At 40.8% G+C, this 23,606-nt stretch overlaps 1 protein-coding gene across 2 annotated transcripts in view; it reads right to left on the reverse strand.

Annotated features, from left to right (window-relative positions):
- LOC112111329 (ATP-binding cassette sub-family G member 1) overlaps positions 1 to 23,606 on the reverse strand; it is a 77,426-nt gene that overhangs the window by 16,977 nt on the left and 36,843 nt on the right. For both annotated transcript variants that reach the window (XM_024206710.1, XM_024206709.1), the window contains exons 3-4: positions 3,555 to 3,672; positions 1,860 to 1,992 (exon numbers count right to left, since the gene is read on the reverse strand). In XM_024206710.1, the coding sequence (XP_024062478.1) occupies positions 1,860 to 1,992; positions 3,555 to 3,672 (251 nt within the window). The remainder of the gene's footprint in view (positions 1 to 1,859; positions 1,993 to 3,554; positions 3,673 to 23,606) is intronic.

Below are 23,606 nucleotides of genomic sequence, written 5' to 3' on the forward strand. Positions count from 1 at the left end.
ATAAGCACACAATATGTTGCAAGTTAAATTGGAACTGGTCAACAACATGACATCTTTGGAATATCCACTGTAAGTCTAAGGGCAGGTCTGCACTTAAAATGCTGCATCGGCGCAAATACACCAACGCAGCTGTGCTGCTGAAGCACTGACAGAAGAGCTACTCCTATTGGTGTAGTTAATCCACCTCCGTGAGAGGCAGCAGCTATGTCGACAGGAGAAGCTCTCCCGCTGACATAGCGCTGTCTGCACCAGGGGTTAGGTTTTGGACAATTTGTTCTAAAATGAGGCAGAAATTAGAAAACAGAAGCTTAAGAAGAGCAGTATTAGCTATGAAGTTCTAATCATGAGTATAGTGTAGGCATATGCATGCTTTCTTAAGGGACCACTCAAGGCACCTTAAGTGCTTAATAGAGATGCTTTATCATATCAGAAAGGATAGTCCAGTGGACAAGGAAGCGGAGTGGGATGCAGGAAGTTCAATTCCTAGCTCTGCCACACCCTTCCTGTGTGATGCTGGATAAGTCACAGTCTCTCTGCTTTAGCTCCCCATCTGTAAAGTGATGATAGCAATACTTCCCTATCTCACAGAAGTGTTATAAAGATAAATTCATTAGTGTTTGGTAAGTGCTCAGATACTACAGTGATGTAGAAAATAAGTAGAGAGATAAATAATCCTGTATAAGACGCCATCTGCTGTCCTAAGAGGTAACTAAAAAATTCTGCTCTACCTTTATAAGAAGCAATTAAATGTTAAGTAATTAATTTTTTGTCAGCACTTTGAGTGGTTAATTTAGACAAAGTATATCATCTGGGCCCAACTTACCAAAAGAGGCTCTCTTTTTTCAGCTGTAGTTTAGTCAGCCACTTTGAAAAACATTACCCTATTGGTCTTTGACTTTGACTTCAACTAAATGAACCAGGAAAGCTTTCTGACAGAGACAATCCCTTCCAGAAATCAGTATTAGAAAAATTACAACTCTGGAAACTTAACAGATAAGGCATAGGCCAGACTAGGTGATCATAACGGTCCCTTGTGGCCACAGAGAATTGATGAAAGCCCCTTTCCCCTTACCAAATGATAATAGCCATGAACTACTGACTTTATATATTGAAGGTTCGGCAGGTACAACAAAACTATTGGGCTGATTTTCTCATCAAACTGAACAGCAGAAGGTTCCAGACTGAACACTCAAGCTGGCTCTCAGCACTATGGGCACTATGTCAAGAGTGAAGAGGAAGAGATTTATATCTACTTTAAGGCCTGGGCTTCTTCACAGGGAGTCCAGGTAAAGACAGAAGGAAAGAGGCTGTATCTGAGGGCTCCTGGACCTAAGACAGGGACAAAAGAGTAGTGACAGCCAGGAGTCCTGGCATACAGCAGCATCATGCCAGCATGGAATCACCTGGTTAGGACATGGAAAGCTGACAGGGAGATTTAACAGGTCACCTGCCAGTGTTCCCAGGAAAGAGATTCACACAGGGCTCTCACAGACTCACTCAGTCTGGCAACGCTGGCCATGACCAGCATTTCAGACTCCAGTAGTTGGCAGCTACTGGAATACGGAACAAGTGACAGGATACTGGTAGTTGCCCTTCTCTGGTACCAGCCTATTGTTGCCGTTATTATCCAGACACTAACCTTTCATGGTATTTTATTTCCCTGAGGGGGAAATGAATCACAAATTTTCTTCTGAACCCTAACTGTGATCTTAAAACAGCAGCAAAACCAGGAAGACTCAAGTGAAGTCCAGTCTAACACCTAGAACCACAGCAAGGAATAAAAAAGTGTTCTCCTGCATGGAGGGTGCCTCTCTCTAGTCCCACACCCCAAACCAATCAGAACCAGAAAGAAAGTTCACCATCATAGCTTCTTGGACAGAAAGATGAGGGAGCAGCATGTCATCTTGCATGATGTAACAGGACACTTTGCGAAAAGAGCGCAGGTCACGAGGCTGCCCGTTAATGAAGATCGCTCCTTTCATCCCTGTCTCTCTGAAATGAAACAAACACGTGAGTTAGCATGAGAGTTACCTTTACAATCTTTACTACACAGCTCAGAGAGTGGGCCCATTGGGCAATTTTAGCCACTTTTTAGGTGATTTCTTAGGACCAAAACAGACAGTAGAGCGAGTGCACATGTCAAGTGTGTGTGTTTATTGTTTCAGAAGAAATGTCACATCTTGGCAAAAAAATTAATTCAAGCTTGTGCAAAAAGTGTGCTGCCCACCTGGATGCTTGCAGAAATGCGGAGTCATTTCTTAAAAGGCTGTTTGTGAGGTGTCTCTGCCCCTCCTTTTTGTGATCTGGTGGCAGCAGCTGCAGAAAGCAACAGCTTATGGGGGGAGGGGAGGGAAAACCACCCAGTTGTTTCACATATTGCAGTTTAATCAAGAATTATTCTTACATCCTGAAAATTTTGATGGAAACATATTCTTAAGTGTCGATAAAACCTAATTTAAAATACTCCACAGATAAAATCTTGGGCCATATTCATCAGATGGATGGTGAGCAGCCATTTTTTATTTTTGGAATTTTAATAAATATATATTAGTCTTGCATTTTTGCATTTAAAAAAATAACTCAGAAATGTCTTCTGCATGGAACATAGGAACATGGCAATGGGGATAGTATAATTCAATATTTGTGAAGCACTTATTTTCTACAAATATTGGGTGAGTCTGTAGAGAGGTGGAGTGGCCTCCATCCAAACTAGAGAGCAAAGGACCACTACACTCCCCCAAGTGGGTGGAGCTGAATCCACCCCGCCCTCAGAAGTCCAGAGGTGGGACAGGAAGTATAAAAGGAGAGCCCTGGAGCTCAGTTGTGGCTGGACCACCGGAGGAAGCAGACATCTTTTTTAGGGAGCTGAGAGTTCTACAGGACTCCAGACTTGCCCCCAAGCAGAGCTGCCCCCTGCGGTCAGAGGAGATATATGAGTAACTCAAGTAGCTGCCAGGACTGCCACCAGACGAATGCGCTGAGAAGCTGTGGGGACAGCTGGCTGCCAAGTACCCCGAAGAAACAGAGGACCTTTGGACTACGGAGCCCTACACCCAGACTGTGGTAGGAAGTAGTCCCGGGAAAACAGACTTTAGTCCGGTTACACTGCTGGAGAATGAGTCACCGTGTTTCGGTGGGATCCCCGCTGACCCAGTGGCGGAAGGGGGGCCCTGTGAGGGGGCCCTGGGCTGCGATCCAGTGGAGGAAGGTGGGCCCAGGTCCTCCTACCCCCTGCTGCCAACCCCACCCCTGGGGTGGCAGCCTACTTCCCCTTGGCTGGAAGGCCCAATGCCAGGCTTTGACTAGCCCCAGCCAGTGTTTGGCCCCAGACTGTGTTTGCTGTCTGCTCCAGCCTGCAGGCTGTAGCTGAAGATGGCTTGTGCTCTTGCCGCGCCCAGACGGTCAGAATGTCCCCCCAGACTATTGGTTACTGTGTGCCTGGAGTGAGGCAGAGTGGCCTCCCTCCCCACTCGAGAGCAAGGGACCACAACAGAGTCCTTTTGCTTTTTCAATGGAGGTCAGACTAAATTATCAGCGTGGTCCTTTATACTGACCTGTACCCTGCCAGGATATTCATGAGTGTTGATTTCCCAGCCCCAGAAGGACCCATAATTGCAACAAGTTCTCCACTGCTGAACTTCCCTGAAATTCCTTTCAAAAGGGTCTTGTAACCTGAAGGAAGAAAGAAAATATTACTAAATGGTGACACTTCACAGTTATTTACTCTACGTAAAATATACTTCACCTATGCAGAGGTGACAAGGATGGCTGTTAGTGAGTGAAATGCAGGAGGCAGGCAGTTATATCAGCACACCACAGCCATTACCACAACCTACAGACTGCACTGGAGGTTGCAGCCTTTTTCTACTACGTGAGTAGTGGTGATGAGGCTACACTGATCCATTTAAAAATGGCTCTATTCTTGATTCACTCCAAGAACATAAGAACGGTCCTACTGGGTCAGATCAAAGGTCCATCTAGCTCAGCATCCTGTCTTCCGACAGTGACCAATGCCAGGTGCCCCAGAGGGAATGGACAGAACAGGTAATCATCAAGTGATCCATTCCCTGTTGCCCATTCCCAGCTTCTGGCAAACAGAGGCTAGGGACACCATCCCTGCCCATCCTGGCTAATAGCCATTAATGGACCTATCCTCCGTGAATTTATCTAGTTCTTTTTTGAACCCTGTTATAGTCTTGGCCTTCACAACAGCCTCTGGCAAAGAGTCCCACAGACTGACTGTGCGAAAAAATACTTCCTTTTGTTTGTTTTAAACTGCTGCATATTAATTTCATTTGGTGACCCCTTGTTCTTGTGTTATGAGAAGAACTAAATAACACTTCCTTCTTTACTTTCTCCTCACCAGGCATGATTTTATAGACCTCTATCATATCCCACCTTAGTCATCTCTTTTCCATGCTGAAAAGTCCCAGTCTTATTAATCTCTCCTCATATGGCAGCCGTTCCATACCCCTAATAATTTTTGTTGCCTTTTCTGAACCTTTTCCAATTCCAATACATCTTTTTTGAGATGGGGCGACCACATCTGCATTCGGGATTCAAGATGTGGGCATACCATGGATTTATATAGAGGCAATATGGTATTTTCTGTCTTATTATCTATCCCTTTCTTAATGATTCCCAACAGTCTGTTAGCTTTTTTGATTGCCGCTGCACATTGAGTGGATGTTTTCAGAGAACTATCCACAATGACTCCAAGATCTCTTTCTTGAGTGGTAACAGCTAATTTAGACCCCATCATTTTATATGTATAGGTTGGGTTATGTTTTCTAATGTGCATTACTTCGCATTTATCAACATGGAATTTCATCTGCCATTTTGTTGCCCAGTCACCCAGTTTTGAGAGATCCTTTTGTAGCTCTTTGCAGTCTGCGTGGGACTTAACTATCTTGAGTAGTTTTGTATCATCTGCAAATGTTGCCACCTCACTGTTTACCCCTTTGTCCAGATCATTTATGAATATGTTGAATAGTACTGATCCCAGTACAGACCCCTGGGGGACACCACTATTTACCTCTCCCTGTTCTGAAAAGTGAACATATATTCCTACCCTTTGTTTCCTATCTTTTAATCAGTTACCGATCCATGAGAGGACCTTCCCTCTTATCCCATGACAGCTTACTATGCTTAAGAGCCTTTGGTGAGGGACCTTATCAAAGGCTTTCTGAAAATCTAAGTACAGTATATCCACTGGATCCTCCTTGTCCACAATTTTTTTCTAAAGTGACTTAGGAATCCAACTGCCATTTTCCAAAGGCTTTGTCCCTGTATATTAGTCGGGTGCTAGCCTCTCCATTACAATCCCTACTACTCAGGAGTTAATATCTCAGCTTTGAAGCAAAAATCCAGGCAGTTGCTTCAAGTTTTATTCAAAGTCTCTGCCCAACAAAAAAATAAAAAGTAATATTCTTCATATTTGGATATCTTAAAAGCAAAAACATATAAATATTTGTCTTTTCCCCTCAAAGACGACAACAAAAGTAACATGGCAAAAGGAGACATACTGTGCAGAAGATCCTACTTGATTATTTCCTCCTAAAGATAGGCCTGAACCAAAACTCTAAGGGCTTGTCTGTACAGGGAAATTGACCAGAATAGCTATTGCAGAATGTGCCCACATGGGGATCTATTTTGAAATAGCTATAGCACATTAAATTCACATTCTACCTATCCAGCATAACTTCCTCATGTAGACATGCCCTAAATTAGAACAGCCCCAAAATTTGGATCTGCAGATTAAACTCATAGCCGCACCTACATTTGATCGGATGAATGAAGACCTTAGATTCAAACATTATGATCTGGGTCCATTTCTAGCTGCTTAATGACAACCTTTGAAAGTATACCCAATCTAACAATATGGCTGTTGTGCACTGAAATTCAGGACCTACCTTTACTTGCTCACACCTGAATTCAGTGTTCTGTATGCATAAAACTGCCTAGATTAGCACTCAAACAGATGACATCTAGTTAACTATCATTTATAAAGCTGAAGCCACATTAACACAGAGACTGTTGACTGCAGAACATCACTGACTAATTGGATTTTCATTCTAACCTGTATCTGTGATCCACTAATCTGATTACTTGGATTTAGAGGTCTTTTTCCTTCAACTGCACCTGGGAGATACACTAGTGAGTGTGACGTGCATTTATACTTCTCAGGAATGCCTCTCCTTTTGTTTCTAAAAAGAGTTAAAAAACGACCCTTTGCTTGGGTTAAACTTTGTAACCTGAAAATATTGGCCAGGTGGCAGGAAACAGCCATGCTTTGTGTTGAATGTTTCTATAATGAAATGAAAACAAAAATGGAGGAGGAAAGAAAGGAACCAAGCATATGACATATTGGGATTTGGCAATCCACTGAACCTAGGTTAGTTAATATGCAGAAAGAATTTACACACAATGTGTTACATATTCCCACTGCTGGAATTATTAGCATAGATTCTAACTGGGACACTGAAATGCCAGAAAATGAACTTTCACAAGCACCAAGAAAATAGGCGGTAGATTTTCTTCACATTATTTCTGTCTCCTCGTTACCACTTCATGGCCCATCCTTTCTTATCTTGTTTTCCTTTCATCTCCAGATTCCCTCTTCCCTTTCTCGGTCTCCCCTTCTCCTTTATATCTTCTCCTCCTCCTCTGTGTTCTCTGTTCATCCTGCTCCAGTAACACTGAGGGCACCCTTGCCATTGAGGGATCTTTCTGATCCACACTCTAGTTTCTGCTCTGAGTGTTCCACAGGCAAGGAACACAACCATGGCCAGAATAAGCTCAAATACTTCTGGAGGGAGCAACATGCCTGCTCCCAATACCACAGGCCATTGTCTAAAAGTAATTAACAAAATACACCCATATACTGGCTCTGAAACCATCCCTCCATTTTTTTTCACAAGCCAGAGGATATTTGTTTTGAAATGCTGGCCTGATCTGACTAATGCAGGTCATCTGAGAGCTGGCAATATGCTATGTGCTTAAGCATGACCCTAATGGTGCAATATTACAATCTCCATATGGAGCAAACCTCAAGAAGAACAGTAATAACATTAGTTTAAAGAGCCTGCCGTGCGAGGGTTAGGAGAGGGGAATCCAGAAAGGCAAGGCTGAGATACCAGTGGCTGGCTGGCTTGCCCTTGATGTCAGTATCACCACAGATTGTATCCCAGAATTCAAGGGAAAGAAAAATCATACCTTTTTGAAGGGTATGTTTTTAAAGTATGTTAAGATTTATTTAATAATTGTAATAGGGATATGGCCCTCCACACTGGTCCTTTATGTCCAATAAGGACGAGTTTTAAGTACTCTTGGCTTTACCTCAGGTCTTTAGTAGACTGATGAAGGACCAGTATGTCAGACCTTATCACTCAATTAAAAGTACTACACATTACATGTAAATATGATACCCTTACGCTGGGTGAAAACCTGGCCCCACTGAAGTCAATAAAGAGAATTTTATCATTAACTTCAATGAATCCAGGATTTCACTCATTAGGTAGAACTTTACTCCCACAACTAGCCCAAGTACTAGCTTAGTTTAGAATACTATTGACTGAAAGAAAGGCCAATAATGAAGCTCATTTGATAACACAGAAAATACCATTGTAACTTTTTGGTACACCACTTTCTACTGTTTGAGATTGTTCTGATATAGATTTTTACTCTATAGGATAGTTTATTCTCACTGTAAGGATTTCATAATATGCAACACATCACAAGCACCAAGAATAGTGCAGTAAGTACATGCTTCATAACTCTTTTATATTATAGCATAAAGAACTGGGCCAGTTATAAATACTTACGGAGATATAATCCAAAAGATACTTTTGGAGCCTAAAAATTTTTCATAGCCTCAAAATATTCATCTAAAATATACATTTACTGACTAAAAATCAAGGCTTTCTTTACTAGTAGCTACACTAGTTTTACTAAAACAGGTTAAAATATATTTCCACTACTAGTCCACCTAATGACTGAAAAATAAACTAGGCTTGTTTTAATTGCATTTTCCTTTTAAAATTTTATTTGTAAATCTGTAAGTCAAGTTTCAGTGTATTTTGTAACTTAAGTTTTTTCACTATAAAAACTCTTCTAAATGGAAATGAGAGATCTCCTGCCAAAAGGAGATGTAATGTGCAACAAGTCGTTGCTCAGGGCCTGTCCATTAAATTGAAGAAAATAGCTAAAACTGCAGAAAAATAAGGAATATCCTGATCTTCAATTAGACAGATTTAGACATTTGGATCCAGCACTACTGTCTTTGGCAGGATACATTTTAAGCATCTTACATACTGTACTTTGACTGGAGTGGACTAAACTTCCCAAAATCATCCTCATGACACACACAGTGCAAGTGTAAGAGAATGATTTAAAAAGGAGAAGGACAAAGAAACTCATAATGAATTTTAGATCAGGATGTCATTAATTGGCATTTCAGACCACTAAGTCCAAAAATATACAACTCCATACCTTATTCTCAGCAGGAGTGGGTGAGAGGTCTTTCTACTTACAAAGGTTAATTCTGCCAAATCAAAGAGAGGAGATTTTACTATGTAGTGGTAGCATTGTGCCTCACGTAATCCCTTATCAGGAATTAAAAACATTCTGAGCCATAAGTAACTAGAGACTTCTGTTACAGAATATTGAGGCTAATCTTCCACAGAATCAGTTGACCTATAAATTCTATACTGGAGTCACATGTCTTTCATGAGGAATGGATTATGTGTTTGGAAACATTTGCGTTTCTTAAATACAGGGACTGCTTTCCAGTGATATATCTACCACGTATAGCAAAATTTCCCTTATTTCCCAATTCACTTTGGCCACATTGTTCCATTTGCGCACTGATTCATGTTGGGGGAGCAAGGAGTTGCACTGCTTTAGAGGAAGTTCAGGGCAGCATTGTACCTCAGAGAGGCATAATCCATTCTTAGAGTTGCCAGTGTGCGTTAAGGACTATGGTCAGTCCTGATCTAAATAGGTAAATCTCTGCTGAATTCAGTAGAGTTACACCAAGGTTGAATTTAGCCCTAGACTGTAAGATACTTTCACCAAAATTATTTTATTTTTCTTAACAGAAAAATGGCCTGGATTCTTAAAGGCACTGAACTCCTCTGATGTTTTCCAGGAGGCTCTGAGTGCTTTAAAGAATCAGGCCTGTATTTGGAATCTATCTGAAATAGCCCTTTTTTTTTTTTTTTTTTTTTTTTGCAAGTTGTATCTTAAGCTGGCTAATCAGTTCATACTATTGTCAACAGGTGAACTAGTCAATTTCCTATCAAACATTCTTCCACCAGAAAATGTGGACTCATCAACATCAAAATGTGTTTCAATAAGGTTGTTTCAAAATGACTTATTTTTTTATATATATCCTAATTTTAAATTTTATTTGTATCTTATCTTGATACTTTTATTTTTATATTATACCAGTTACTAAACAGATTACAGATTACCAAACCAATTACCAGTTAGAATATCAATTACCAATTTCAACAGTTATTACCAATGACCAGTTAGAATACCAATTACCAGTGGCCTGTCAGAATATCAGTAACTAACTTCCAACTAACTAAATGCCATTTAGACTACCAACTACAATACCAATAATAAAGGCTAAGATTTTGTCATGGATATTTTTAGTAAAAGTCACGGACAGGTCACGGGCAACAAAGAAAAATTCATGGAAGCCCGTGACCTGGCCCTGATTTTAGTAAAAATAACCATGATAAAATGGGAAGGGACTGGGCAGCTGCTAGGTGGGTGGTAGCTCTGGCACCCACACCACCCATGGGGGCTCAGAGCTCCAGGGTCCCCCTGCCCCCCCCCCCAGCAGTGGGGAGCTCTGGGGGTCCCCCTGTCCTCCCGTGGTGGCCGGGGAGCTGCGGGGATCCCCCTGTCCCCTGCAGAGGCTGGGAGCTGCAGCGTACCCCTCCTGCCTCAGGTGGCAGGGGGACCTCACAGCTCCCTGGTGCTGTGAGAGGCAGCAGGACCCTGCAGCTCCCAGCCACAGGGGCTGACATCACAGAGGTCTTTGGAAGTCACAGATTCCGTGACTTCCATGACCTCTGTGACAAAATCGTAGCCTTCCCAATAACCAATTAACAAAGTAATTGTCAATTACAATAACACTTAGGAATGACCACTTATAAAATTGGTTGTTATTCTATTATATTCTATTTTTAAAATAACTGAAATCTATTTTTAAATATAAAATAAAAATATTATAAAATTAAATAAAATAAAAAGTACAAAAATATAACAAATCATACAAAAATAAAATATCAAATGTCAAAATTGAAATGAAATATTTTGATTTTATCTAAATGAAAAGTTTTAATTCACATGAAACAAAATATTTCAGAAATTTTATTTTCATGGGAAATTTTGACTTTTCAATCTAATTCAGATCAGTTGTTTCCCAAAAATGTCAGCATTTCCCACAGAAGGGAGATTCCATGTTTTGACCAGCTCTAGTCAAAGAGGATGGAGGCACAGAATAGGTCCACAGTTAGGGATGCAAGATTGCCCAGCAGCGGAGTGCAATAAGCAAGTAGATTTCTCTAGCCCTCTGATCCTAGGTCAAGTACTAAGCAACCTTGTATTTCATGTATAAACAATTAACTTTCATCAACCAAATTAGGGAGATTTCCTTACATAATATAGAAGATAAGAGGGGTCTAACACAGCAGAATTCTCTCTTTGCTGGAGTGAAAGGCTTTGTTGCAGGACTCAGCAGTGAAGAAGCTTGCAGGAGATTACATCTGCTTTCTCTGGTGAGGAATACGAGGGTTTCTGGGGCAACTGAGATTTTTCATTTTTTCCAAAATTAGAATAGTCCCAAGGCAGCACATGCTTAACTTTAAAGTGAACAGGACTACTCCTGTGCTTAAAGTTACGCACATGGTTATGAAGTAGGCTGCGGAACTGGGGTCAAAATCATCATTAGAACTACTGCTTCTCCAATGAATTTACTGAAGTAAATAACATCTTTAAGATGACAGATTCATTTGCATTTCATTGATGTAATGCATTCATTTGGAATTCAGAGAGATGTCACACAGACTTTCTAAAATTTCCGTGAGTTCTAGCATAATTCTGCATTCATTAATAGACATGCAGAGCCTGGCTGTGCTCCCATTTAAATCTATGGAAGTTTCACACTGTCTTAAACGGCAGCAGGACTGGGCCTTGAAAATGAATCTAAGCCGTTTCCATTGCATCACCAATTCTTTTGAAGGTTCTGAATAGCTGCTGATGCTGTTTATACCTCTACTGTACACATGCCATTGACACCTTTTTGCTTCTCTGTGGATTCTCATTGCATACAAGGACTAGAACTGCTACCATCTGACCTTGAGGATGTTATAAATGTAGACAATTAGCACTGTCAGCTCCTATAAGCAACTGTCGGAAGACAGGATACTGGACTAAATGGACCTTTAGTCTGACCCAGTATGGCCGTTCTTATGTTCTTAACTGTTTTTATTTACATAAATATACAACCTCTCTCATCCTTTTATTAAACTACATACAAAAAACTATGCTAAAAGAGTGTAAGATTGTAAAGTCACGGACTCTGAAATTAGGCAATGTCAGAATTAAGGCTTCCGATGCTCAGTGCAATTAGCACATCCACAAATTATATCAGACAGCCCCTGACAAATGCTAATGAATATGTGCAAGTGGCAATTTCCAGATGATTATAACGGAGTCAAATCTGGGTGGATATTCACACACAAAAGACATCTCTTTGATCCCGCCAAATTTCAAGTTCTTGCTCCAAAGCATAGAGGAGCTAGAGCTCTTCAAATAAACGTTTGGAAAAATGAACATTGGCAAAACAACCTATTTTTCTCTGTCATCTCAGTCTAGAGAACAGTCAAACCATTTTTGCTGAAACTTTCTCAGAAACCTCAACCTCAGGCAGACACCTGACATGAGAAATTTCAGCCTAAATTGTTGAAGTTTGGCAAACTTATAAGCAACTGAAAACATGGGTTTATAACAGAAAGTGCTAGGAAACCCTAACTATAGGCGTTGTAATCAGCTCCACCTTCCATATTTCTGCCTGCAGCCAGCTGTGATTTTTAAAAGCCTGAAGATTTTGTAAAGCAATCAGTGCTTCAACTGTGCTGGGCACCATTAACTATTATACAAAATTTATTTGCAACTGTTATTTTTCATTTTTGTACTACTTATTTTTCAGCAGGGATGTTATTTATTGCTCTTCAAAATCACCCAGCTGTAAATTCAACAAACCGTCCTGGCATTTATGAAAATCAATAACCTACGTGACATTAATATTTTCACAAGAAACATGTTTTTTAAAATATTGTAGTTGCATCTGTTAACTTATTTTATCATAATTCAATTGCCTTGGTGAATTGTAAAGAGAAACCTAGGAACTTTTTTGATTAGATTCTCTAGTGCTATTCCATTAGGAAAACAAAATGGTGCTTTCCTGCTCTAAAATCCCTGGGCCCAATTCTGATCTTTCTCACACCAGTGTAAGTCAAAGTACAGTGAAGTCCATGGAGTTCCCCAGTATGAAAAACAATCTAAATGAGATCAGAATAGGGCTCTGTGTTCTTTTCTTTTTGCCTTGGGGCAGAAGTAGGGAATCTTCCTGTCATGCAAAAAGGCTCCTAGTAAATCCAGGAGTCTGCTGTCTCACTGAGGTCCATTATGCCCATAAATTAATAGCTACAGACCTCTCAGTTACTTACTACAGAACAAGGCAAGCATCCTGGGCAACATGGACTAACCTTTTTATGTTTCCTATTAAGGGACCAATTGGTTGAATTATTCAAGAGAAAAACAAGTTGTAAAAGTCCGCCCTGTGGAGGAAAGCTTCATGTGAGGATACTGTGAGGATGTGTACACAGTCCCTTTAAATCTGTAGCAGAAAGCCTGGCAGAACAGGGCTGGGGAAGGCTGGCAGAAACTCCGCAGTGAAGCAGAGCAGCACAGATACACTAGTCTTAGGCCAGGTCTACACTGGAAATTTTTGCTGGTATAATGTGGTTAGGGGTGTGATTCCTTATGACATTTTCATGCTGGCAAAAAAAAGTTTTTGCTAGTATCATTTATTTCCTTTGGGGAGCTGGTATAATCTACAAACTGCATCTCCCCTGGGAGGGTTCACCAGGGCAGCTATGCCACTAGACTGGTGCACCCTTCCTAGGGAAAGCAAGGTCTTGGGGGTTTGTTTTCTTTATTTTAATGTTACTCTTTGTTCAGTGTTAGAAGCAAGCAGCTTTTTACCATTGCCACATGGAAAATACAAACAGCTACGGAAAGTCACTGAAAAAATGTAACAAGCATTTGTCTCATTCTAAAACACAGATATTTGTCCTATTTGGGGGTTGATTTTTTTTAGGCTGCGTTGTCTTTCCATGTATCACATGCACAATTTGTTTACCATACTTATTTTAATATAGTGCTTGTGTGGTGTGTCAGTGACACAGATAGGGCACTGAAGTTCTCTGTTTATCCACAGAACAAGCTGATGACAGACTATGTCACACACAGCATTTCACCAATGTTCCTCACACCTCACCTACATTTAGACTAGTGTAAATTGAAATCCAATATTCATATCAGCTCAATCCTTGGCCCAGAGGTGGGCAAACTATGGCCCGCGGGCCACATCCGGGCCATGGCACCCTCCTGCCCGGCCCCTGAGCTCCTGGCCCAGGAGCCTAGCCCCTGGCCCCTCCCCCGCTGTTCTCCCTCCCCTGCAGCCTCAGCTCACTGCGCCGCCGGCGCAATGCTCTGGGCGGCCGGGCTGCGAGCTCTTGCCAGGCCACGGCTCTGCAGCTGCGCTGCCCGACCCGGTGCTCTGTGCTGTGCGGTGGCGTGGCTGGCTCCAGCCAGGCGGCATGGCTGCCTGTCCTGGTGCTCTGGGCGGCGCAGCTGTAGCGCCACCAGCCACCGGTGCTCCAGGCAGTGCGGTAAGGGGGCAGGGACCAGGGGGGTTTGGATAGAGGGCAGGGGAGTTCGGGGTGGTGGTCAGGGGGCAAGCATATGGATAGGGGGCAGGGCGGTCAGAGGGCGGGGAACAGGGGGGTTGAATGGGGGCAGGAGTCCCGGGGGTGCAGTCAGGAATGAGAGGAGGGGTTGGATGGGGCAGCGGGGGGCAGTCGGGGCGGAGGGTCCGGGGGGGGGAGGTCAGGGAGGGTTGGATGGGGCAGGAGTCCCGGGGGGGCCATCAGGGGGCAAGAAGCAGGGGGGGGTCGTCGGATGGGGGCGGGGGCCAGGCCACACCTGGCTGTTTGGGGAGGCACAGCCTCCCCTAACCAGCCCTCCATACAATTTTGGAAACGCGATGTGGCCCTCAGGCCAAAAAGTTTTCCTGCCCCTACCTTGGCCTCTGCTGAGAACAGGCCATTACCCTAAGGAAACAGTTGTGCTTGTGAAAGAGACCATGGCCATCATCAGCACCTTACTAACTGCCACCACAATAGGTCTAACAAGTTTTGGCTGCTGAAGATGCTAGAAAAGCAAGCAGGGAGTGAGTGCAAGAAGACTCTGCTGGAGTTCTCAGAGAAGATCATCCCAGAGTGGAGTTCCAACTGCGTACCCTTTACTTCACACAGCTGACTGTATCAGCTCAAGAACAAGCAACACAAGTAATTTGTTTGCCTCCAAACCTGGGTCAGCAGAGAGGAAGTTCCAGCCCACTTCAAGCTGATCAAATCTCATAGCCAACATTCTAAGTAGCAAATGAGTGCAAAGTTACCATGAACAAGTTCATTAATCTATTTGGTGTCCTGAACAGATAAACAACACGTCTATCATAGCAACATCATGGTTCTATAGATGTTCATTCCTATGCTTTATCATGTTTACGAGGCTCCAGAAAACCAAATGATTTCTGTACACATATCAAGACCTTTAGTTTTCCCTCTTTAGCTCTATAACCCAAAGAAAGCCTGAGAAATGTGGAATTCTCAAAGTTAGGTGAGTGTAGGTCCTCCCCAGTACCACTATGAAATGTGGGTTTATGGTTTGAGTAGGAGGTCTGGGAATCCAGACTTCCGAGTTCTTTTATAGCTTTGCCATTGGCTAACTGTGCAGCCTTGGGGACAACTCACTTAGGAACAGATTTTCAAAGATGAGTGTGTGTTTCTAGTTTCTGCATACAAATACCATAACTGTGCATACAAATTAGGTCTGTGACTACTTACCTGGCCAATTAAGCATCTCACTAGCCACATAAATAAAAATTGCAGTATTTCCTGCAAAAAGAAAATCTGCACCCTACCCAGCTCTACTTATTAGTTACATCTTGACAATGTGATATGCATTTGTGTGCACCTAGTTGAACACCCATAATGTATGTGTGCAGCTTTCATGTTTACATATGCAAATTGGGTATTTATTTATTTATTTATTTGCATTCCAAAATGGAATGAAAACAAAAAATTGAAGTTTCCTGCAAAATGATATTCCAGGAAAACAAATCATTTTGGGTCAATCTTAATGTTTTATTTTGAGAAAATCAAAACATTTTTCGTATTTTAATTTTGTTTATTTTATATTATATTATAAAAAATTGGAAAGTCATTTCAAAATGGAAAATCAAAACTTTCCATTATTTATAAATGAAAATTTAGTTGAAATCAAAATATTTCCAATACATGTTTTTCTTTAGACAAATCAGCATTTTCCAATGGAAAAGTGTTCTTTCAGAATATTTCCAAACAGCTCTACCATTCTGTGATGCAGTTTCGTCATTCAGAAAGTACTTACCTCTCAGTGCTACTGTCAGAGTTTACTAATCTTCAAAGAAGGGTTTTCAGATCTTTGATGAAAAATATTATTATTTTTACGCATTGCTACAAAATAATTTAAACTTCAAAACCTCTTGACAAAAATTGATAAGCCAACTTAAGTCAACTCTAAACAATGATATTTGGGGAGAAAAATAGATATCTTTTAACTTCAAGGAAATGTGTAGGACAGAATGGGCATTCTGGAGAGAGAGTGAAAATATATTGCTAAAACAATAGGAACTTTCCTTATTACAGAGAGACAGTTGGCATGTATACAAAGGGGGGCAAAATTCCACCTTGGGACTAGTAAATGGATTAAGATAACTATCTACCAAAAAAGGCATAGCAGGAAATTCACAGGCATTGGTCACAGTGGCTTCATCTGTCATTGGTATGTTACATTTACCTTTATGAACCATTTTGCACTTTATTGCTGGAATCCAAAGATCCCTATATTTATATTTTATCCATTTTCAGGGGTGCAGAACTACACGATTTTTCCATTGTCTGAGCTCTGTGACCTGCTTTATGACCATTAATGGAATTTACAATTGTAATGCAGTATTATTTGCATCAGAGCAAACACCCTTCATTATATAAGTGTCTGTAAAGCAGCATGCCCTGGACTAAACACTGAATGCAGAAGTGTCTGAATTGGCCAGATCAAACATTTCAAGGTCCTCTTTACTGCTCATTTTGGGGATTCTATTTCATTCAGCTTGACCAAACTAATTGCTTCTTTCATAGTTGGTGAAATAAAAAAGGTGTGTCAAGCTAATTTCTGTAGAGGTCTAATTTGCATTTCTAATTGTAGTCCATGGCCAGGTCTAGGGTTATACACTTCACTTAATCCACAGTAGATCCATGATCTAATAACAATGAAAGGGATTATACAAACTCCAACAGGAGAATATGGCCCCTATCTAGTAATTACACAAGCTACTGTTAAATTCAACTTTTCGAATTCAAATTCACTCAAGAATAAAAATGATGTCTGGCACTATAGAACAAGTACTATTTGTGCCCTGTGTTTATTTGGGCATTTATACGTGTAATTACACCTCTACCCCAATATAACACAACCCGATATAACACGAATTTGGATATAATGCGGTAAAGCAGTGCTCCGGGGGGGGGGGGAGGGCTGCGCACTCCAGTGGATCAAAGCAAGTTCAATATAACACGGTTTCACCTATAATGCGGTACGATTTTTTGGCTCCCGAGGACAGCGTTATATCGAGGTAAAGGTGTACCTGATTTGTATATGCTGATTAGTATGCAGTAATTGTGCGAATTAAGCACACAACTGCACACCAAAAGTTATTACTATTTGTTATTTAGATTGTGCTAGAACCCACTTAGATTTTTCTAGGTGCTTCCCAGAAGAGGGTACAATCTAAACAACTGTTTTGAAAATCTGTCTTTTAAAATGAAATAAATAGAGCTGGGCATTTTTATTTTTTGGCTTATTAGCTGAAAAATGCAGTTTTGGTTGACCTGAAACTATTCACGAATTCAAGTGGAGTTTGCTGAATAGTTTTGACTAAGCCAAAAAATTGAAATGTTTTGGTAATGTCAAAATGAACCATTTGATTTTGATATTACCAAAACATATAATTTTTTAGGCTGGAGTCACAAATGGCCAGAGGAGGCGATAGTCTCCTTATAACCTGAGATACAGAAGACCCCAGTTCGATTCTCCCCTCCACCTGATGTGGAAAAGGTATTTGAACATGGGTCCCCCATATTTCAGGAGAAGGACTATGGAATATTCTGGGTATGGCTCTTCCAATCTCTCCTGTTGAAGCTGTTCCATTGTGCATAACTAATTAAACAGACATTGGAGCAGGGACCTCACAGCCTAGGTGAGAGTCCTAGCTGCGAGGCTATAGAATCATTCTCACTCTCTTTCCCTGACTCAAGACTGTCAATTATCATTCACAGTGGCAATTCATAGTCATTTATGATTAAACAAAAAAAAACTGAGTCAGGTGGAATGAAACATTTGATGTGACCCAACTGTGATGGGATCCCCGGGGTGCAATCTGGAAATGGGGTACTGCTGTACCCCTTAACTCTCCAGCCTTACACCCCAGAGCTGTACCATTTTGCCCTGGTCAGAAGCCTGATCAGTGTAAGTTTATATCCCAGTTTGCCCCTCCCCCAATGTAGAGAGGACATGTACCAGCTTTTGTAAACTGAGCTGAAGTTTCATAGAATCATAGAATATCAGGGTTGGAAGGGATCTTAGGAGGTCATCTAGTCCAACCCCCTGCTTAAAGCAGGACCAATCCCCAACTAAATCATCCCAGCCAGGGCTTTGTCAAGCCTGACCCAAGCACTTTAACCAAAATACACTGTTTTAGGTAAAGTATAAAACAGATTTATTAACTACAGAAAGATAGATTTTAAGTGATTATAAGTAGTAGGCATAAAAAGATCAGAGATAGCTACCAAAGAAAATAAAAGATAAATGCATAATCTAAATCTTAAACCAAGGGTTCTCAAACTGGGGGTCGGGACCTTTCAGGGGGTTGCAAGGTTATTACATGGGGGGTCGCGAGCTGTCAGCCTCCACCCCAAACCCCACTTTGCCTCCAGCATTTATAATCATGTTAAATATATAAAAAAGTGTTTTTAATTTATAAGGGGGGGATCGCACTCAAAGGATTGCTATGTGAAAGGGGTCACCAGTACAAAAGTTTGAGAACCACTATCTTAAACTTTATTACACTAGGCAGTATTTAGATCAACAATTTTTCTCACCCCACTGGATGTTACAGTTCATAATACACAGATTTCCCTCTTAAACCAGGACCAGTCTCCTCAGGTACAGTAGTTGTCTTCTCAGCATTCCTGTTGCTTCCAGCATAGGTGGGGGAGGAGAAAGGCCAAGACATGATGCCACCGTCCCTCATTTTATATTCTCAGTCCAAGAGTCTCAAAGACACTTACCCAGACATGTCCTGGTGAGCTTTGTTTAGTCAGCATGATCGCATGCCTGGTGGGCTTTGTTGAGTCACAGTGACTGAGTAAATCCGCATTGGGTGGACTTGTGCAACTGAGCTATAGAGCTGATTATTGGTCGGTTAACACCCACCTGGCAGTAGAGATTCTCAAACTTACAGCATATTTCAGTAACAATCATACAGCAAAAACTCAACTTCATACACATGAACTATATTCATAATTGGGCAAAACAATGAGTTTCAGTAGATCATGAATTTTCACATGACACCTTACATGGCATGCTCTGTATGGAACCTATCATAATTATAGAACACTGGTGAATATGGGGGTTCCAGTGTGCTGTTTTGAGGTACAGAGAGCCATCCAACACAAAAAGTTTTCTGGCTTTTCAATTTGCCAAAAGAAAATTATATATGTTTTCAGTTAAACCCTAAAGAAAACCTTTTTCAATTTTTTTGGAATTGCCAACAACCTGAAAAATCCATTATTTGCCCTGCTCCAGTCATAATTAGGCTTTAGAATTAACATGCCACTGAGATGAATGGGAGCAGCTGACACCTCTCAGTGCCGTTATTTCTGGCTGTCAGCAGACTCGAGAATACATCACTGTATTGGTTATATTCAGTTCAAACTTGGAAGGCTTTTTCCCAACCATACATACTTGTTTGTTTAATAAACCCTTGCATTCTGCAGAGTCTGAAAAGACTATAGAGGGGCAGATCTTGATCAAGGGCTGGGTGTTTCACACCATTGCTCTAAAACACGTTTTGAACTCTCTTTGTGAAGGTGCCTATAGTGTCACTGCCACCAGCACAAGGTACTAGTGTCAAAAATACAACCTGACTTTTTCAACTGGATTGCCTATATGCTGCAAGGTAAAGTGGAGGCTAGTGACAAATTCTTAGCACTTAACATTGACAGAGACCTTGGCATGAAGTCATTCACCACTATATGTGGTTTTGTTAACAAAAGATGACAGGCTGGTGAGAAGATGGGAGCTGAGGTGAGAAACTGATCTTAAAATTGTAGTTGAAGAAGAATTTGGAACTAAACTGTAGATTATGAAGGACCTGAAAAGACCCTGTAAATTTATTGTTCTCTCAAATCCATGGATTAGATGTTAAACTTGTGCAAGATATTGGATCTGACAGTCTGCATTGTTCACCCAAATAAAAAAAGCCCTAAGTAAAGTTTTCACTCTTTTGAAACTTCACAATAAGGGCTGTATATACCATGCTCTTTCTCCATTATGCAGCCAGCTCATTGCATAATTTTAATATCTGAATAATGCTTTTCTTCAGGATAACTAATAAGATGTGACAGCCTGTTAGGCAGCTAGCCCTCCAACATCAGACCATTCAATTCAATTTCAAAGTTTAACAGATGGCGTGACCTCACCCATCTTGCCTTGCTGAATAGCATCTGCCGGCCATACATTGTTCATGCAGAAACTTTAGAATGAACAAATTTCACCTGCATATTTCCCATATCCTCACAAAACACAAAACCAAGGGCTTGAAAATGAATTTAACAAAAAAGTTACAGAACTTGCCATAAAACACTCTATGCCAATTCCCAACCCCTTCCTAATTATTCAAAACCAGTACAATGTTGAGAAAATGGATATGCAGATGGATTAAATGACACTTGAGTTGTGAAGGCAAGATATTTGTAACATTCATCCGTTGCTTCTTTATATCATCAACTTTGAATGTGTACATCTTAGTTTACATAAACTAGTATGTCAGAATTGTACAAAACCAACAGCACACAGTTATGGTGCATGGAACTTTAATCTGTCCTGCACCTTTAAACTTTCAAGCACAGACACCACATGAAGAGTTTTGTTCTCACACTTCCATTGACCGTTAGAGAAGAGGTGCACATATACAGAGTGTTCTCTGTCACACAGAGATAGAGTCCCCAATTCAGGAAACATTTAAGCCTGCACTTAAGCTTCATTGGGATTTAAGGGCGTGCTTAAAGTTAAACGCATGCTTAAGTGTTTTCCTAAGTAGGGATGCTTTCCTAAATTGGGCTTTATCTTTCTCTCCTTTCTTTCTTTTTCTTTCTTTCCTTAAAATTAAAGTCATTTTGAAGTTATTTTAGTACAGTATTTTCTCTTTGTAGGTAACTCATGCTTACTCTGTGTGGCTCTCTGTCCCCCTCTAGTGGCAGGACCACATTGAGGGTTATGAATCGGACACTGGCTTTAAGCTAACAGCCCTGGGTCTTTTATCTCAAGTAATGGAGGCTCATGCCTTTTGGTCCAGAAAATTAATCCCCACTACTGACAGCTCAGGATTACATGTTTATGGAAAACATAACACCAAGCCTGATCTGTCCTGTCCACTTGGGCATGGCTAAAATCAGGCTCTAGTTAGTGTTTTAATTTAGCTCCATATAAGCTCTTTCCCCCAAAATACAATACAACATTGTATTACAATGTGGTGCAGTGAGTAGGATTCATTAAGCAGTTCACTGGTAGGCAGACTATGGGTTTTCAAATCTTAATGAATAATAACATTTCCATTCTTTATTACATATAATGATAATTTTCAAATGTCATCATTTATAGAAAATTGTCACATGTAGGTAACCACATAATGTGATATTTATGAGGGGCCTGGCTTTTATAAATATAGAAGTTCTATATTTATCATTAAATCTACCAATTTATGTACTTTTGAATATTAAAATATTTAACCAATAGGAATGTCATTTATTTATTATGGACCAAATTCTGAGACCCTTAGTATTTCTTTAACCTTTACTCAGGCAAACTCCCTACAGTTCGTTCTTACTACAGTATTATTATTTTTATAATTTAATCACCAAACACCCCAAAATGTGCTAGGTGCCTTAGAGACAAATAAAAATGACACAAACCCTCCCCCAAAGACCCTACAATGGAAGGGTCGGTTCCTGCAAACCCTACTGAACGGAAGAAAGACTCCCTCTTTAGGAAGGGTCTTTAAGCATGTGTTTAAGTTCTTTCCTGATTCAGAAGCCTAATGCTTGTAACCATGAATGGTCCCATTGCATGGCAATATGAGTTGGGATTAAGTTTAGTAATATGTATTTGCAAGACCAGACCCCCAAGTAGAGACATGATAAAATCTGTGAAAACAAAACAGAAGGAGAAGGCAGGGGAGATGGGTAAGAAGGGATACAAATACATGTGTTAGCTTAGTAGTCCTATACAAGGAATCTTTTTCACAGTTTTGCACCAGGCCTCTCTCATTTCCATCTAAAATGTTCCCACCCAAGTTCTATAAACATTGGCTCAGTCTAGCTTGAGAATTCTTTGCCTTGCAACCACACTTATTCACCTGTTGCTTAAAATAACAATAAAATAAAAAATATAAGATTAATTCATTTAAACAACTGTAAAGTCCAGAAAACCTTTTACTCTGACCCTTGTGTTCCATCACCATCCAATCCTTCCCTCCCAAACTCCCTACAATTAACAACAGTTGGTGCAAAATAAATGGAAGCATCTCTTAGGGACCATTAAAGTGACCAAAGGAATTGTTATGGTAGACTTTGTTTTGTGCATAGGTCATGGCGAGAGGAGGTGATGAGCTCTGAAAAATGGGCAGGTGCTAAAAATAACCTTCTGCCATGTCTGAAGCAGAGAGATGGGGACAGTATTAACCAAGTAAGCCAACAGCTAAGAATTCAACTCAGGATTCTCCTGCCACTAGAAATCTTCTCTATACCATGTGCAGTGAGTCACCAGCCAAGTTTGCACTCAGCTTGTTCAAAGGAATGGTACCAGGACACATCAGGGCAGAATTCAGCCAGCTTCAGTGGGGGTGTCATAAACATACAGCTACGGGTAGCATAAAATCCCTCTTTACCCTGTAAAGGGTTAATTCCTCTTTTACCTATAAAGGGTTAAGAAGCCAGATAACCTGGGTGGCACCTGACCAAAAGGATCAATAAGGGGAGAAGATACTTTCAAATCTGTGGGGGAAGGTTTTTTGTCTGTGTCTCCTAGAGTCAACAAGGAACCAGGGAAGGGAACATACATCTCCTTAAGCCATATCTAAACTAAGCATCTAATATTGCAGAAATAGTAAGTAATAGCAAATAAATGCGTTAGGTTATCTTTTGTTTTAGCTTGTGAATTTTCCCTGTGCTAAGAGGGAGGTTTATCCCTGGTTTTTTAACTTTAAAAAGTTTTGCCTAGAGGGGAAATCCTCTGTGTTTTTGAATCTTTTGTTATTCTGTAAAGTACTTACCATCCTGATTTTACAGAGGTGATTCTTTTACCTTTTCTTTAATTAAAATTCTTCTTTTAAGAACCCGATTGATTTTTCATTGTTCTTAAGATCCAAGGGTTTGGGTCTGTGTTCACTTGTACCAATTGGTGAGGATATTATTCTCAAGCCTTCCCCAGGAAAGGGGGTGCAGGGCTTGGGGGAATATTTTGGGGGAATAGGACTTCCCTGATTCTTTGTCTAAAATCACTTGGTGGTGGCAGCATACTGTTCAAGGCAAGGTGGAATTTTGTGGAAAGTTTTTAACCTAAGCTGGTAAAAATAAGCTTAGGGGGTCTTTCATGCGGGTCCCCACATCTGTACCCCAGAGTGGGGAAGGAACCTTGACAGGGGGGCAGGGAAAGGGTGGCTCAGCCTGATGTACTGAAAGATCTCTGTTCACACAGATTTATCAGAAATGTGCTTACCTCATCAATGAAGGCTAAGAACTGAAGGCTAAGAAGCCACTAAGGCCACTGTCCTATCATGTCACTCAATACCCAGGCCAGTTGCTGGGTTGTGAAGCTGCTCAACATTTTTCTAATTTCAAAATTCTAAATTTATGGGTGGGGAG

This window comes from Terrapene carolina, unplaced genomic scaffold, assembly GCF_002925995.2.
Source record: "Terrapene carolina triunguis isolate 2854851 unplaced genomic scaffold, T_m_triunguis-2.0 Scaffold31, whole genome shotgun sequence".
NCBI lineage: Eukaryota > Metazoa > Chordata > Testudines > Emydidae > Terrapene > Terrapene triunguis.